The sequence below is a fragment of the Juglans regia genome, chromosome 7, assembly GCF_001411555.2.
Source record: "Juglans regia cultivar Chandler chromosome 7, Walnut 2.0, whole genome shotgun sequence".
Taxonomy (NCBI): Eukaryota; Viridiplantae; Streptophyta; class Magnoliopsida; order Fagales; family Juglandaceae; genus Juglans; species Juglans regia.
Genome location: NC_049907.1, coordinates 358,275 through 376,900, shown reverse-complemented (window position 1 = coordinate 376,900; position 18,626 = coordinate 358,275). Strand labels below are relative to the sequence as shown.

Sequence of the window (18,626 nt, the reverse complement as noted above, 5' to 3'; positions counted from 1 at the left end):
ACTAATATATAATATAATTAGCTAATTATATAGTAATTATATAAATTAATAATGTGATTTTCATCTAATTTATTATCATTGACCATATAAAATATTTTTATTGAGTTAGTTACATAATCCGGACTGGATTCGACTAATTTGCACCCTTACATACTATGAAATTTGGACTAGTACCACCACCTTAGGGCAGGTTCGGCAAGTAGGATGAGACACAATATTCTCATCTCATTTCATGATTACAACTTTTTTAAATTTTCACACAAAATATAATGAAGAATTCAATTTTTTCAAATTCTAAAATAATAATAATATTAAAAAATAATATTTTAAATTTTTATCTGAAATTAAAAATTCTCATCCCACCATCCAAACCTATGATAACTGGTTCAATGTCAAAGCAGCAACCTACGTACTAACCTAGCTAGCTCCTTGCCACCTTGATCCTTTTTTGAGTTTCGAGGAAAAATACTTATATAGTTTACATTTTTAAATCAAGCATATTTTTAGAAAAAGTAACGATCAACAGCTTGCTGATGGTTATGCTAATTAATTTAGGGGATATATATATATATGGCCAGGATATAAAAACTGCAATTAAAAGTTTATCTTTAATGAAGAAAATTTTAAATTCGTTGCTAATATCATTTCTAATGGCCAAAATTGTAATGCTGTTTATATTGGTTGTAAATACATAAACGGAAAAAATTTTCATCAAAAGAAAATGTAATCATGATGACGATTAGAGAATTAGCAACGATTGTAATCGTCACTAATAATCATGATGTAGAAGAGTACTACCAACGAGTTGCATTTTGTCATAAATAATAAATTTTAGTGAAACTACAATTTATTGCCAATTATAGTTTAATAATTGACTTTTTGTAACCTAATTTATCTTCGCAAATGGTAATGTTTTAGCGACAATATAAAACTCGTAACTAAAATAAAAAATAAAAATGATCATGCCTATGGCCCTCTAAACTCTCCTCTTCAAGATGGTTAGAATATGCTAGTTAAATATATATATACTTCAAATATATATATATATATATATATATATGAGATAACTATATTAGAATTCCATCTTCCCTTAAAACCTAACATTACATATATCAAAACAATAATGTTGTATTAGAAGGATCCCACCTCTGCATTCCAATTCCAACATGATCTAATAATCCTACCTCCCTACTTTCCTACAAAAAAGCCAATTTTAAAGAACCACCCTTTCTAATACTAGAAAAAAATACATAGGAGAGATTTTACCTGGTTAGAAATGGCCATAGAATTAGAGTTTATTAAATCCGCTTTCACTAAATACTTGCAATATGAAAATGATCAAATGTTTGAAACCAGCCCTCTGTTCAGTTCTCAAAAAACCTTACAAAAACACCAATCTTCCTCCAGGTTCTCAGCAAACTTACGCAAACTTTACCTTTAAAAAAGAAAGGACCATGAAGAGTATAAACGAAAGAACTTTGATCCTCCATTCTCATTCTTTTTCCTATACTCTCTCGGTAACCAGTGTAATTTTATGTGGCCAAAAAAATTTAAAAAAAAAAATTGTTTATAAAGTCGGTTCCTTGTTCCTTGGCATTGAGATTCAAAGGCAACTAATAGTGAAAATTGAAGAATTAATCAAACATATTCTTTCGCAAATCAAAATACTTCAGATCCAAGCTTACCCAACCCAACGCCTTCTATTCCTCCCCCTCTTGCCCTCGCTTCCCCATTGCCTATTCTTCGACGAACCTTGCCAGTTAAGATGGTGGAAAATCGCAGTATAAGCAAATCAATGAAGGGGAAATCACAATGCATTTGAGGGGATTGAAAGAATCACAGAGAATGTTCTAAAGATGAAGAAGGTCTTGAAATCAAAACTGAGTTCTGCGATTCACAGAGAAGCATATTCGGAATGATGGGTTTTGACTTCGTCAGCACCACTCAACGATTCATTGAAAAGAAGAAGATTCGTGGGTTTTGTGAGGAAACTTGAGGGATCCACATCGCTTCACAATGAAGAAGAATGGGGTTTTCGATGAGTTCGCGGGGAGTGGTGGCGCTGGGCAGACAGTGGAGCTAAGTGATGTGGCGCTGAATAGAGGGACGGTGTCACGTGTTAGCGCTGGGCAGAGGGAGGCGACGCGAGGGAGGAGGAGCGGTTTCGCAAGATGGGATGAAAATTTTGAATAGAAAGAAAAGAAAATGAGAAGAGAGACAAAAATAAAAATAAAAAAGGGCGGTGAAAAAAGAAATAACAGCCATGTAAGGTGTGCAATGTGTGCATCCGACAGTGGCTACTCCCTAGAATAAAAAGGGAGGTGAAAAAAGAAATAGCAACCATGCAAGATGTGTGCATCCTACAGTGACTGCTCCATATAATAATTTTTTTTATATATACAGAAGGAGGAGCAGAACCTGAGTTGCTGCTTCTGATAAAAGCTTTATTTTAATTATGGGATAATACCGATGTGATTTCTACGATCATTACTAGTGATATAAAATTGAAAAAAATCTAATTATAAGTGTTTCTATTAAATAATATGTACATTCATTCAATATAATTAGTCAAAAAATAAATTTTATTAAAAATAATATTAATTTAAATTTAGAATATAAAAATAATAATATTAATATATAGATATAAACTTACTTGTACGTTACAAAACTCTATAAAATTAGACCGATGTACGTATTCAAGCAAGCAAGGACCACCAAAACTCCAGAGTTCGAAGATAGTTAGAAGCTACGTAGAAGCTAGCTAGGGGCCTTGCCGGCCTAGATAGACTGAGGTCCATTGAATGGATATGGGACAAATTAAGAGCCTCCATTATCCTCTACAACATCGACTTCAAGGGCCATTGACCACCTACAAATTAAAGCAATAATGCCAATAATCAATTAAGAAGCAGAAGTAATTAATATTACAGACAAACGCAATCGAAGCAATGGTAGTACGCTGTAATTTGGATTCTGGAATTAATATCGCTGTCCTTGTATTGATTTATTTAAGTACTACTTTTAACTAATGCTGATCATATACATATACATGACAGCAGGTTTTTCGAGGCTGACCAGCCTTGATCCCAGCTTATATAGTTGGCTTTAATTGTTTGTTTCAAGCCTTAATATTGCAGGCTGCGATCAAAATTTATGCATTGCTCAACTATCGATCATCAACTAGTTCCAACGACAGTTGCCCTTGAGTTATTTCTCATCTTCCCCGACGGAACCAGACCAACTCGCCGATCAAGTGGTTGTTTACATTGAATTCTGAATAAAAGCCAGGACAAGAGACGAGTAAGGGGTCATAAGTCGGCATTTAAATCTGTCTGCAATTCCTCTGAACTCACCAACTTTTTACTTCTTTCAGTCTTTAATTTGTAAATTTATATATATCTGCATTTTAATTAATAGAGCAGCGGCACGGGCGTTGGGAGGACGCCGTAATTGAGGTTGGCTTTACATCATCATCATCATCCTCATCCTCATATTTTCAGAAAACGGGTTGGACAATCGGTTGCCATATATTATTATTGATTATCGATCCTATATTTTTGACTTGACTGGATGTGAGCCCGATCGAGTGTGTGGTCTATATATATATATATATGACAAATGTATCCACAAGACATGCATATATAGATCGATTGACATATCATGATAGCCACATGGGATGTTTCTTCTTCTTGTTTTATTTTTTATTTTTAAATTCAATTTATCAAAAGGCAGTACTAAAGTGTTTTGGAACTGCATATTGCACCTTGCTAACTATATACATTTTTAAGAAATAGAGTTATTTCACTTCTTTTTACAACTTTCAAATGTAAATTAGTTAGGTTGACAAATCTTGTGACGTCATAACTGAATAAACTCATGTAAAAACCATGATGTTTTTACAATTAATTAAGTATCCTGTTTTAGCACTACAAACCATCAGAATATATAAAATCTAGTTACGACACTTTTACTTAAGTAAATTGGAGCAGCCACATGATGAGTACTGACTCTAATTAAGCAGGCGATCATAATTATGGTTTTTGAGTTATTTTTCCCCAGAGACTAAAGAAGCAAGCAAAGGAATTCATGAAAGACCAAAGTACTTTGCTGTGTATACATACACACATACATGTATACCAAAATCTAAAAATCTTCGCTAATTCGTTATTCATTAACCTAGACGTATACAGGCAGCTTACTTACCTGGGGAAAATATAAAAGAAAGAAAGAAAACCCTAGAGAAGCATTTTTTGTTTTTTTTTTTGTTTTAATACAGCATGCATTTCACTAACCAAGCAAGAACAATATGCATGCAGGGAAAGAAACACTTGGTAATGAAATATCATAATAGTAAAATTATAAGGATTATACATATTCCACAAATGACCACAAGAAGTAACAAGCTAGCTAGCTGCTAGCAGATAATTTCATGGCTTCTGCTTCTGGGTGTAGATATAATCGAGGTGAGCAGCCAACGTCCTCCTTTCCAAGCATTCCTCCTCTCCAAGTCCTTCACATGAGCTCTCATCCACAGCATGAACGTGCTGATCTGCTTCCGCAAAATCCTATTAGGAAAAAAAAAACCAATTAAGCACCCATGAAATCAAGCTCAAATCAATAACCCGATTTTATACGAGTCTAAATAAGAGAAGAAAATTTAAATTCAACCAACCCCATGATGGGTATTTGCTGGAGTCGCATCAGCAAAACCTGGCTCTGGGCGGGAAGCATAGGTCAGCGTACTGGAGCAGAGGAGAAGCGCTATCATTAACAGGCCGGTGGAGACCTTTGCCATCTTTGATTTACAATAGAAAGTTGGGATAAGGTTCAGAGACACAGCCACACAGAGAAGAAATTACGAGCGTAATGAATTTATAAGTAGTCTTTCAAAGACTGATGGTGCTGTGTGAACCTGACGAAATCATGTGGGCATGCATGCGCTAAATTTACATGATATGGCGCGCAGGATTAATATTAAGAAAAGAAAAATTAAATGATGATCGGTACTACTATTTGGCCAGCTTTTTAAAAGTCACCAATGTACATGATCGTCTAAAACTTAACCATCACGACGATTAATACTATCGAACCATTAATTTGAATATATATATCGAGGAGGACTACTTTTTTGACTAGCTAGCCAGGTCGATCGGAGAAATAGAAGCACAAATTGACGACTAATATTCAACAAATATATACCGTTGATTAATATGTATAGGCTATTCGAGATGACTCTATTTTTTCCTCCGTTCACAACCAAATTATAAGTACCATTTTTATATATTGTTTTAAAGAGTGCAAGCACTATAATTCCGTAAAAGATAAAAAATGACATGGATGAGGCGCCAGCCTGCCCGCAATTACCTGCTAGCTAGCTAGCTACTATAAAGTCATGTTACACGTACGTCTCGGTTTACATCCAATTAGCTAGCTAGATATATAGGATATATAATATGAAAATTTATTTGAACGGACATTAATATTTACTATTTCTTTACTCACTATATATTAATATAATACATCTGATCATAATAATCTTTCATCTTCTTAATGTATGTAAAACAATTAAACACAAACAAATCAATTTTACGTACATCATCACTTTAGAATTTCTACCATTACTCTGAACTTAAACCCTTTTACCCAAAGATTAGATCTAGATCATAGTCAACCCACCGACACAAAAACAACAAATTAATAGATCATATTCAACTAAAAGCTAGCTAAATTTTGTAAAAATTAACGAACGTAATTAATGCTAATGAGCCGCCCGTGATCATGCATGTATCGGCCTGCTCTCGTAGATTTCTGTTGATCACGGGAGTATGTCGTACTTAAGGCAAACGTTTAATTAAAAAGAAATTCAGATCAGTTCAAACAAGCTGCAAACGGGAAGCAAAGATAAAAGTTTTGAAGAAATAATATTCGAGCCATGCATGCATGCCAGGATGATCTATATCTACGTCTATATAATATATGTGTATATATACGTACACATATATACTTTTGTTCACGGAGGTTGATCAGAGAGACAGAGGCTATTAAAAAATAGTAATTAGGAAAAGTAGAAGGCAGAAGATCACAAATGTAGAAAAATGCATGCAAAGTGGGGAAGGCAGCTGGGAATTAAGGAATCTGCAGACATATTGTCGTAAAGAGTATATGTGAAACCGAAAGCCACTGCTTGAACGAGTCAAAAAGATTTTTTTTTAGCTGATGTGATTCTTTCGGTAGGTAAAGGGAATGTTGAGTTGGCCGGCAAGCCGCATATATAATTCCTCCCTTCATGATCTGTCTCTCCCCCGGCCTCCCTACTTTGCGTGCATGTATATAAATGTGTGCCTATATATAGATAAATCCAGCAGAGACAGCCTTTATAATCAGAAAATAATTTTTTTCAAACTAAAGATAATTCAATAAAAAGTAGCACTATATATATTATATATATATATAAAAAATTCTATACACCATACTACCATTCGACTTTCATCTTATTAAGTATGATGTCATACATTTATCACTATTAAATAATCATTTATATTATTTGCTTCTTTATCATCTAATGATGATGAATATACCACATACTACTTAATATGATCAAAATAGAATGATAGTATGATGTATAGCATTACTAATATATATCTTCTTCCTTCAAAGTTGACAAGCAGTACTTCAACATTTCACTTTGATCACTGCACATGATGGAGCTTTCCTGGAACAATCGTATCTCCTAAATCTTCAAATAAATTACTGTTCTTAAACTAAATTACACGATAATTTTTTTCCACAAATAGTTCAAAGTTAATTTGCCAACTCCAAGGCAACTAAAAACAATTCAAACTATATAAAGGTGGTCAGCCTGCATAGTATTGAGGTCGCCTAGCAAAAAACAATCATGCACAATTCGCCACTATCTATTATCACAATTTTCATACCATGATTAATGCAATTGTTATTTAGTACTAGATTAATAATGATGTGCTACAAAATTATATTAAATTTCAACATTAATCTCGCATCTTGCGGCTTTCATCAGCCTCCAACTTGATCCAGTACGCTAGCTAGCTCTTTAAGAATTGTGATGAAATCTTAGATTCTAACTTTGTTTAGCCTCAAATATTATTTATGTCTCAGAACCGGCCGCATAACATGATGATCAGCCTGCTGGCTCGATTATCAGTTGCGGCTTCCGCCAATGATATTGTAGAAACAATATGCATTAATATCACCAGAAAGCTTAATTTTGGGCTTTCTTCAGTGTCAAAGACCCATGCAACAAGAGCACCCTTCGTATTATTTGTGAAGTTCTTATTTGCACCAAAAAGAAAAAAACATTCCAAGCTTGCTAGAATGTAGTCTAGATGTTGATAAAAAGACAGTGGTGACAAACAAGTGAAAGCAAATTACATAAGCAAATTAATTAATCACACATTAATACAAAATTAATGTGGTTCGACAATGTGCTTACGTCCACAAATGTAGAGGATTTTATTATGCTGTGGGAATCACAAAATATACTTTAAATTTCACTGTTCAGAACACTCATGACGTACTAAATTATTTATTAAGTACATATTTGTAGTGTCACATAGAGAAAATCTTAATTTTTACTTTTTTGCTTTATTCACTCGAGCGAGACTTAAGCGAACTATCTATCTGAGTTTCGCTCGAACCACCTATCGCATGAACGTCGAACGAACTTTCTATCAAGATAGGCCCAAGTCTACGCTCCATGACTTGCTCTTTGAAAATCTGCCAAAAAACTATAACACATTTTTATCGGGTTGGGTCATCAAATTAGGCTGATACATGATCAATGAAACCAGACTCCACAAACCCAATACACTAGACTCTCGATTTACATATATTGCATGAAAATAAACAGGTCAATTAAGTGATTAACCATAGGCCACCAATTTACCATCGATCTAGCTTTATCATTTAGCCAGGTAAAGATGATTGACGTGCAATGAATTATAACCTTTAGTCTTAAGAAGAATCCAGATAGAATCTACTTTTTGGCCTTTATTCGACCAATTTATTCTATGAATTGCTAAGAGTTTCACAACATACAGGTAAATCTTATGACATGTACGTCGTAAATGATAAAACTGATAAGATTTATAAGATGTTTTATAAAAATATTTTTCATTTAAAATATAGTTATGTAAAGTATTATAAAAAATATTGTGTAAATCATTTTCTAACATTTATATGGTACCGTTTTCCACGTCGTCTCTATCAGACTGTATGCGACGTGGGCTCCATAGAGGAGAAAATTCGAGGACAAATTATTGATACCTTGTAGTACAAGCTTTCACATTATATATATTTCAAAATTCAATGTTAGCGAATCGAAAAGAAGATCGTTTGACTGGAACATGTAAACGCAAATCGAATATGAATGGCTCCATCAATCTACAGTAAGTACGTAGGTACAGTGTTCTTAATTATTATAATATGTATATTTATATTATATATAAAGATCAGCTTCGCGGCTTATGTTGTCATCCGAATTGTCACATCTAAGAGCTAGAAATTCTTTGCCCGAACGGCATGGAATATGGATCTGTAAATAATCGTTCAAAGTTCAAGCAACTCGTGTTCTCCAAGCTGCCTGCAATATTTGTCGGTGGAAAAAGGATAAAGTTTTGTCTCAATTTTGCAATCGACGTGGATAGGTGCAATCAAACTACTAGAACCACAGTTTAATTAGAAGATACCCAAGAAGGAGTCCTGAGAAAAAAAAAAAAGGGTGGGCCCATTACTAAAGAATTAACGGTTATTAGGAAACTGTGTAAGTCAATCATGAACTTGCATCAATAATTCTACTAGTGGTGTTGAATGATTGAGGTCTGGACAGAAGAAGATTGTTGTAAACTTTGCAACAGATAGTCAAAAAGAGAATCAAAACGACTTCGTCCTTTGTTGTGTGAATGCAAGAAAACATGAGATGCAAATTAGGGTTGGAAAAATATGCCTCACAGCCCTAGTTGCCAGCTTTGGTAGTATTGCAGAAGGCGACGATAAAGGCGAAAATGGTGCATCATGTAGTAATTGTGACGCGACCTTTTGTATGTAACTTGTATCCGGTCGTATATATTAATCAACTGCGTGACTGGCTTCCCAGGGAATTGAGAAAGAGTTTGTAATATCCACCAAGTTAGTACAACTTGCACCACCGACCATTATGTTGTTTTGCAATATTGATTAATAATGAAATTTCTAACATTGATCGATGAAGAACTTTGCTTTTCTTTTTCCTTTCTTCTCTCTCTCTGTCGGTTTCTAATTAGGGGATAATTAATTAACTATACTAATATTATATATAGGTTAAATTCTGCCCCAACTGGTGCTAGCTAGCTGCATGCAGTTTGAGTTTTGGGAAATTACGTAGAGGATCAAACATCAAAGGATTGCAATAAATGTTGAGAAAAACTTTAGGAGATCAGGTCGTTCTCGATCGCATGCAGTAGTAGTCTTGACACGAGGAATCAATAGAAGGGCAGAAAATAGTAGAGCTATTAATTCTGAGTAGGTGCACACTACAAGAAAATAGGTTATTTCCAGCAATTTTAAGATCACCGCAAAAAAAATCGTCGCAAAATGTCATTATTTGCGGCGATTTCTATGCCGTTGCAGAATTCCATCGCAAAAAGTAGGAAATCCTGAAGCAGAATTACTATTTTATTTCTTGCAGTGACTTTTATACCTATTGTAGCGATTTTTCACAATAAAATATTGTAACTGTAGCGGCTTCTTATTTCTGTCATATTTTAGAATCGCCGCAATATATGCTTTTTGCAGCGAATATTATCGCTGTAAAAGTCATATTTGCCCAATTTATATTTATTAGCGGCGAATTAAAAGCGCCAGAAAAACAAATAAAATTTAAAACTCCCGCATTTTTCCTTCATTCCTTTAATTCCCTCCAGCCGTCTCCTCCCCCCCTCCCGTCTCTCCCCAGTCCCTCTTCTCCCCCAATCCCCACTCTTCATGCCTCCATGCAGCAGCCACTTCACGCTGTCGTCAACTCACCGTCACCGTCCACCTCCACCTCCACCATCGTCGGCCAACCCATCCAAGCCTCTCCCTTCCCTCTTCTCTCTCTCCTGCTGATCTCCCTCTCTCTTCTCTCTCGGGTTCTTAGTGCCGCCGTGTCCGTAGTCGCCGCACCACCTCCAACTACCGGTGTAGCTACCCCAACGATCCCCAGCCCCTCCACTTAAGCTCTCCCTCTCACGGATCTTGTGCCACCTTCATCCACGGCACAACACCGCAGAAACTGCAACCCATTGTATTTCAGAATCTAGAGATTTCCAAAACAGAGGCTTGCGATGCCCAAAGCTTCCATCTTTTCCACAGTTAGATTATGTCGTAAAAAAGGTATTGTCTTTGTTTGGTTTCTGAGAAAATTAAATTTAAAAAATTGGAACTTTTACAAGATTTTACTTTTGATTCCTCAAGCGTTGTTTGGTAACGAAAATAAGACGATGAAAGACTCGGATTTGGTTTGGATTAAGTGTTGATTCCAGCGACGATTTTGAGTGTTGGAAAATGCCTGATTTCTTGTAGGCACAACAATGAGCTGATCAATTAGGATGATTGCTCGTGATATCGATGAGATGACTCGCATGTATGCGCATAAACTTAATTTCATGTCAACTGCTACCATAGGGAAAGTTAGAAAAATCCCCATTCATAGACAAAATTTTTTAGTGGGATTGGTCATTTGAATCTTTTTCTTTTTTCCTAGCTAGCTACTTCCCCACTATTTGTCCAATAATTAACGGTACGTTTTGCACATACAATAGAAATGTTTTAGCCACCAAGAAATTTTACAAAAATAAAATTTTACATTGACATGTCTTGATAAGATACATTAAATTAAAAAATTAAAAAATATATCTAACGTATCATATGAAATTATATTAATTTATAAATTTATTTTTATAAAATCTGTACTACATATATTTTGTAAAAAAATAAGAGTACTGCTACGAATCCCGAATTCGAGATCCAAAAAATATTCCGAATAGAGTAATTGTTTTTCTTATTTTTTTTTTCATGTATTTTTTTAATCATCATAGACATTTTTAAAAAAATAAAAAATTCACAACATCATTAAAATATATTTTTTTAAATATTCGGTAAAAAAAAAAAAAATTACACTCGAGATATTTTTTAGGTTTCAAATTTGGGACCCAAACATTTGTCCAAAAATAATAACATTTGTGAAGGACCATCAATATCCCATCCTCGATCGGGCTTCGATTTGACAATCAGTGAACAGATTTGAACGTGGCTCCGAATTATAATAGGAGCCCACTTGGGCCCGCCCCCATGCCTAACTAGGAGCCTACTGAGCTAGCTAGCGATCGAGAGAGAGATAGCAACAGTAATTGTCACGCGCTGTTAGTTTTGTTGCCTAGGTGTCCGGCTCATAATTCATTTTCTCGTGTCAAAATCGAATAGTACTATATATATATATATATAAAAGAAATTACTTAATATCAATCTGTTGATATAATCCTCAACATATTCAGTATATTGAATTTAAAAAATAATAATAATAATCATAGTGTGTGGAAAGTATTGACTGATATATAACCAGGCTCATATATATATATATATATATATATATATATATATATGTACACACACTAGCGGTTATATAACTTGTAAAGCACGTTTGTCTATTTATCTAATTAAAAATGATATGTTCAAAAAAAGAATATGATGTATAAAAATAATATGTTTTTTTAAAGAAAATTAATTAGCTAATAATTTAATGTACAGGAACAGGAAAATAAATTTTAACAAGCATTATAATGATAACAAAACGTTACAGTAATATGAGTAATATGAAAATTAAAAGATTTTAGATATTTTTACAATAGTTTTCTTAGCAAAATATATGAATTGTGTAGAATTCAACCATAATACTCAATGACCCAAGGAGAACTGAAAAAATACATAATCTTTTATTTCTATATTGTTCTCATATTTTTTCATTATTAAAGTAAGTCTTTTCTATTTTTGAAACTCCAAAAATATTATAATTGTAAAAAATCTTTTTATCTAAATAATTTTAGTTAATTAAGAATATTATGAGATTTAAATTATATTAAAAACTCTAATTATTTATATGATTTTACTCTCTTAAAAAAATGATAAATGATATTTGCAATCGTGAGTGTGCAAGCGCCGTGCAGTCGTTTTGAAAAAAGTGAATAAATATGGGATCCATATGAAAATAAATTAATTTTTTAATAGTAGACCCCACTATTTTTCAAAGCGACTGCACGGTGTTTGCGTATTCCACAACTGTATATAGCATTTATTTAACAATATATTTAACAAAACTCTACTATTTATTTTAATGTTTAACACTGTTTATTACTGTTCACGAACACTGCTCATCACTGTAGCACATACTGTAACACTGTTCGGCACTGTTGATTACTGTAACATGTTTCATAATGTCGCACTATTCAACACTATTCATTACTGTAGCATTGTATACTGTTCATTACTGTTCATATCGTTTATAGCCACTTTTAAGTTAAAAGGATATATATGTATATACACACACGAATAACCTTAATTAAATCAAATTAGCTAGCTTCTCATCATGAAATCTAATTTAGGGGTGTTCATTCGGGTTCCGACCCGGAAACCCTGGTATATCAAGACCAGAACCCGGCTTTCAAATCCGGGCTAAAACACAGACCGGGTTGATCCGGGTCAAACCCGAGCCAGAACCCTGGTGAATCCGGGTTCCGAGTTGTACCCGATTTGTTTTTAATTCCCTATAATGTGTTTAGAAGCATAATTTTTTTTTTATTTTATAAAAGCCTATAATTAAAATGTTGAAAAGCATAATTCTTCTATACTTATTAAAACAATTTTAAAAAAGTGTTGAAAATCATAATTTTTTATAAAAGCATAATATTTTATGAAAACAATTTCTGAGTCATCATTAAAAAGCATAATACTAACATTTTCCAGAATAATGAAAATATATAAAAATGAAAAACTAAAATGCATGCAATCCATTACATATTATACTATTTTGTTATTGACACATTACATTACATTGGAAAATACAAAACTACAAGATATGAATTACAAAATAATTCCGGCAAATAGAACTTCAAGTGATCTTGTACTCTGGACATGCCCTGCAGCAGCTGATGTAATGGGTGGAGAGGGAAGTCCAGTGAAGAAATGGCAGATTAACTACAGTGATTTCCAGTCCCTATGGACTGACTTGTACTCGAGGCTGGATAAGGAGGATTTAGAGCTCATATTAGTTTTCTTTCTTAAGTTATGGTCCAGAAGGAATGTAGCTGTTTTTGAAAATCAGTTTAAAAGCCCTACAACAATGCTAGCACCAGCCAAGGCTGAGCCGAGTACCTATAGACAGGTGCACTACAAGGTCTCATGTACTGTTGAGAGAAGCAAGGTAGCTCATGAAGCTGCTAAATTAGCTCTAAGGTCTGTGAGTGAAAGAGTTTTGTTAGAGGAGGGTCCTCCTGAGTGCATGTCTGTTGTGTTGGCAGATAAACCATGTATTGATGTTTAATTCATGAAATGAAAGTTCCATATTTAAAAAAAAAAAAAAAAGACTTCAAGTGATATGTCAGAGAGATCCTGCACATTCTGTAAGCAAAAACGAAGAAGCTAATGTTAACTGAAAAATAATGACAAATCACAAAAGGGAAAGTGTCACAATTCAGACTCATGACACCGACAACCCCACCCAACTGTTTTTACAAGACTTGTGGGATGCTGACCACATCCTTCCTACCCAACAATCCGAGCTATGATAAGACAATGCAAAATTGAACCAAAAAAGAAAATTAATTAGTTACTAAATGTGGCAGCATAATAATGGCTCTTGAGTAATGCATATTAGTGAGCAAGGAGGCTCAATGCATCACATTAATGACATTATCATAAAAGAAAGCATAAAAATGAAAAACATTACACAAAGATTACTCCATTCAAACATTCACATCAAAATAAATCCAAAATCAACAGAGAGAACAAAAATCTAGTCGCAGAAAGCAAGCCAAGACTAGAAAAAATAGCAGATCTAGCAAAATATCAAAATGAAAAACTACATTTATGTTAAGAATAGCTAAGGCTATAAACAACTAATTAACTTGTTAACTCTCTTAGCTGTGGCCATTAAAAAGACCTAAGCCAAATGAGAAACTGTAATCTTTTGTAGAAAGGGTGCATTATCTAAGCCATTTTACTAGCAAAATAACAAAAAAAAAAAACATCCATATCTATCAAACTAACAACATATACTTTATACCCATGTTTAACAAAAAAATAAAAAAAACCCAAATCTTACTTGAACAAAAGCTACACAAGCCGTAACATTTCATCGTCGTCATTCCAAGGTAATAAAACAGACCCAAATCGGAATAAAACAGATCCAAATTGCAGAGAACAAACCTTGGGTCACGAGGATGAGGCGAGTCAGCGACGACGTTGATGGGGTCACAAGGATGACGAGATTTCTTCGATCGGCACTGAGGGGGAAGGCTAGGGTTTCTTTGTCAAGGGAGGTAGGCTAGGGTTTCTTCGTCGGCACAAAGGGAGGGAAGCTAGGGTTTCTTCGAAGTGAGTGAGAGAGAGAGAGAGAGAGAGCAAGCGAGAGAGAGAGAGAGAAAGAGAGTATCGGAACAATGACATAAAGGCAAAGGTCTATGGCGACAGAGATGCGACGACGGCGAAGGAGATCATGCGGTGACGGGGTCACGATGGCGGCGGCTAGGGACCTAGGGTTTCTGCTTCTGCCGCAGCGCAACGAGAGAAAGAATGAGAGACTAGAGAGAGAGAGGGAGAGAAGTGAGTGGGGGGGGGGGGGAATCACACGGGATTCTTTTTAAAAAGACCCGAGTACCGGGTTTAAACCCTGTACCTGGACCGTGTTGGTCAAGGTTTTGCAATCCGGGTTCCGGATCCGTTTTTATCCGGACCAGAACTCGGAACCGGAATCCTGTTTTCCGGGTTTCGGACCGGGCAGGAAAAAAATCCGGCCTGGATGAACAGTGCTAACCTAATCCATCAATGTATGTGTTGGGTTCGTGGAGGAAATAAGAATTTCTTATCTGGGCCGGAGCGCAAATGCATTTTGGGCATGCAATTTATTATCTATTATCTAATTATATCGGAGCTAGCGTACGTAGATGCATTTGTCTAAATAAGCCAAATATTCAATCTAAAACATTGAAAAATACAATTACGAAATCAACCTAATTAATTAGGATATTTAAATTCGAGTCGAACCATTCATTAAATCCTAATAAATTGATTTTGTATTGATTTCATGTTGATGGTGTTATAAACTAGTTAAGAATGAAACTGAAAAAGCTAGAAGAAGATGCTCATCATGTAAACCTAAATATTGCAGACATTCTTTTGACTGATCTTCCGCATGCAGAGTCTAATTAACTGTTCATTAATGCCAAACCTCTAGGCTCTAGCTACATGCATCTTACATCTAACCGACCTTTTCTCTTTTTCTCCATCATCCTTTTAACATTATGATAGGATCGGCCTCCTTTTGTGCATCGATTGATCATCCAATAGACTATGTATAATATATATATATATATGTAATGGATTGCTTTCAAACCACTACGACAATATCCTTTAGTGCATGACCTTTGACACCTTAATTAATTAATTAATTAATTAATTAATATATACCTCACTTCAATATTCGGATCTTTTAAAAAGGCAGGCACCCAATTTAATTGTTTCGATCGATGACAATATAATATTTTTATAAGTGCATATATAAGCCCAAGTCGTGTACTTGATCGATCCCTAATTGATCATCACGTATCAATGATCATTTGCTAAACAAGTAAAATCGGCTTGATCAATTAATCATGAATAATTGCATGCAGTAGATCATCATTAATTAATACTCGTTTGTACGTACAGCTGCTGCTTAATTAATTAATTTGCTTTCATTAGTTCTTGAACAACTTTGTCGGCAAGGTATTGCTTCATGCCTATCTCTATTCTCTCCTTAGCCAAAATCATGATATTATATAATAAGATTCTAGCAAGCAAAATATAAGATAGCTCGCTCTGTACGTAAATAAGCTATCCTTTTCTTGATTCCTTTTTTTTCTTTTTTATATTTATATTTAATTTACGATATATAGCAAAGTACGATATATTGACATGATCAGCTGGAATAATCCGGTCCTGTTCTTTTAAAAAATAAATTTATAAAATTCATAACAATTATTTCAAATAGTACGTACTTTTAATTAAATAGTGATCACGTCTTGACACGCAGTACTTTTAAATACATGACGTACTAATTATTATTTTTACTTAAGTACTTTTGTATTAATTAATTGATTCCATTTATTACTAATGTGTAAATTATTAATAATGTGAATTATAAAATGAAGCCAATGATCAATCGGCCAATTGAACCGAAATTGAGCTTGCTTTTCACATCGTGCCAAATTAAGCACGATAAAATTGTGTAATCCTATAAATAGAGAGATAGGTGATGCTTGCATATATAACAATCCCGGCCCCACCAAAGAAATCTCAGGGTTGGAGAATTATAAATCACTATAGTTTTCCAGGCCCGAGTGCTATCTATATATATATTTTCTATCTTCTTATATATAATGTATAATACTGATCCTGATCCATTAATCCTATATATATAGCCAAAAAAACATTGAAACATTAATACAATATTAAATAGTGGCATGGGATTTGTTAATCGAGTATCCAAAACGACTGCAAACTTTGCAAGATATTCTTTAACCCCATTAATTGCAACGACACTTAAACGCCTCCTATCCACCAGCACTAGTACTCCAACTCTAGGCGTGGCTAGACACATGATCCGTCGACTCCAATCCAGCCAAATGGATTTTGATATTTCCACTCGTGAGATCAGCTGCACCACCAATATCCCGGTTGAGCAGCCGAGGAGGGTCGTCCATACATGTACGAGCCCTCCATGCCTCAGAAAGATTAAGGATCATGCAGGTCATGTGATCGCATGGCTCTTTCAAAGTATTTCAACGGCCTTTTTCACATCCCTAGAGCGGTGCTCCTGCTTTAGTGTTGACACAATTGAAGATGATTCTGATGATTCTGGTCAATATTATTCACGACTGGTAAATTACTAGCTAGTATGTGCGCGCGCTCAATTCATTTAATTTCTCAAATACTTTCAGATCAGACTGGCCAGCCGCCTGCATGCAGTACCATATATAATTACTACATGCATGATATGAATTTCATTATTTAATTATTGATTTATTAGCAAATAAATTTGTTGTAGAGACATTAATAATATATATAATAATGATATTCATGTGATCACAGCTTACCGCCACTTCATAAAAACTATATATAAAAAGAGTTTTATTTAAATTTTAGATTTTAGTGCTCAACCATGCATGCATCTTCCAATTAGAGCCAGATTGTAAGAAGAGTTTTGAAAAAAAAAATTGAATGCATATTGACGACTTTGTTGTATTATCAACTACTTTTGAGTGCGGAATTAGCTAGATACCAATATCCATGACTAGCTAGCTAGCTAGCTAGCCTGCTTTGGTTTTTCCAGTGTTTTTTCACCGGATATATAGCTAGCCAGCCAGGTTTCTTGACATATATCATGAATCTTCAAAAGAAAAATTGTATTGCATGCTGAATCGGGGGTTTGAATTTCAAGATGGGGGATCAGTAAAAGTAGCATGCGGCGGCATCGCTTTGAAATGATTGCGGATTTCTGAATTAATCACAGTACTACGTACGTATATACTACGTATATATAGCTGGCTCATGATCACACCAAAACAAGTGCTTTGATGGTAATCTCTTGCTAGGAAAATAGTATTTGGCAACGTCTTTTCTAACTATATTTTTTTTTTTTATCTTCAACAGTATATATTTATGTATGGACACTAATATGATTATTATCGTCTTACTATTTATTTATTATTTATAGTATATTTGAAATTTTTTATTTTCTTATCATTTTTTTTATATATTTTTTAACATTTTTAATCATTAAAAAAAATTAAAAATATATATAATTTTATTAATAGTTACTTCTTTAATTATTAAATAAAATTATAAATTAAAAAAAATTAAATATAAAAAAATAATAAATAAATAATAAGAAGGCAGTAACCTATCATTTTATTTTTTCTATTGCCTGGACAAACACCACTATTCCCCATTATGAAAAAGTTAAACTCGCATTTTCCAAATTATCCCGGCGGAAATTGAGGACGTGGAACAAATTAGAAATTGATGCCGGCTACAGGCCCCGCTCAGTGCTCACCCCGGAATATTGATCCCATTAATTGGTAGAAATATCCAGTTATATATATATATATATATAAATATATATATAACGTTCAAACGTGATGATTTTTTATAACAAATAAAAATCATCACAGGAAATAATGTTTACATGAATAAATCAACGTTTGAACGTTAACTCAACTGATTAATATTCACAGGTTAAAAAATTGATGTTTATTGTTTTTATCTCGCACGAATGATATTTATGTACGAACATTATTGTTAACTCTAAAACATTTGAATAT

At 34.0% G+C, this 18,626-nt stretch overlaps 1 protein-coding gene across 1 annotated transcript; it reads right to left on the bottom strand.

Annotated features, from left to right (window-relative positions):
- Positions 1–4,132: 4,132 nt before the first annotated feature.
- LOC108985637 (phytosulfokines 3-like) lies at positions 4,133–5,021 on the bottom strand. Its single transcript, XM_018958006.2, has 2 exons — positions 4,673–5,021; positions 4,133–4,565 (listed from the first exon to the last, which is right to left on the bottom strand). The coding sequence occupies exons 1-2, from the start codon at positions 4,793–4,795 to the stop codon at positions 4,428–4,430; spliced, it is 261 nt and encodes an 86-aa protein (XP_018813551.1). The 5' UTR covers positions 4,796–5,021; the 3' UTR covers positions 4,133–4,427.
- Positions 5,022–18,626: the final 13,605 nt, after the last annotated feature.

Excerpts from the sequence above, each read along its gene's own strand:
- LOC108985637 (XM_018958006.2), bottom strand. The coding sequence starts at position 4,795 with ATGGCAAAGGTCTCCACCGGCCTGTTAATGATAGCGCTTCTCCTCTGC. Across the intron at positions 4,566-4,672 it reads CAGCAAATACCCATCATGGG|GATTTTGCGGAAGCAGATCA; the intron begins GTTGGTTGAATT and ends TTTTCCTAATAG.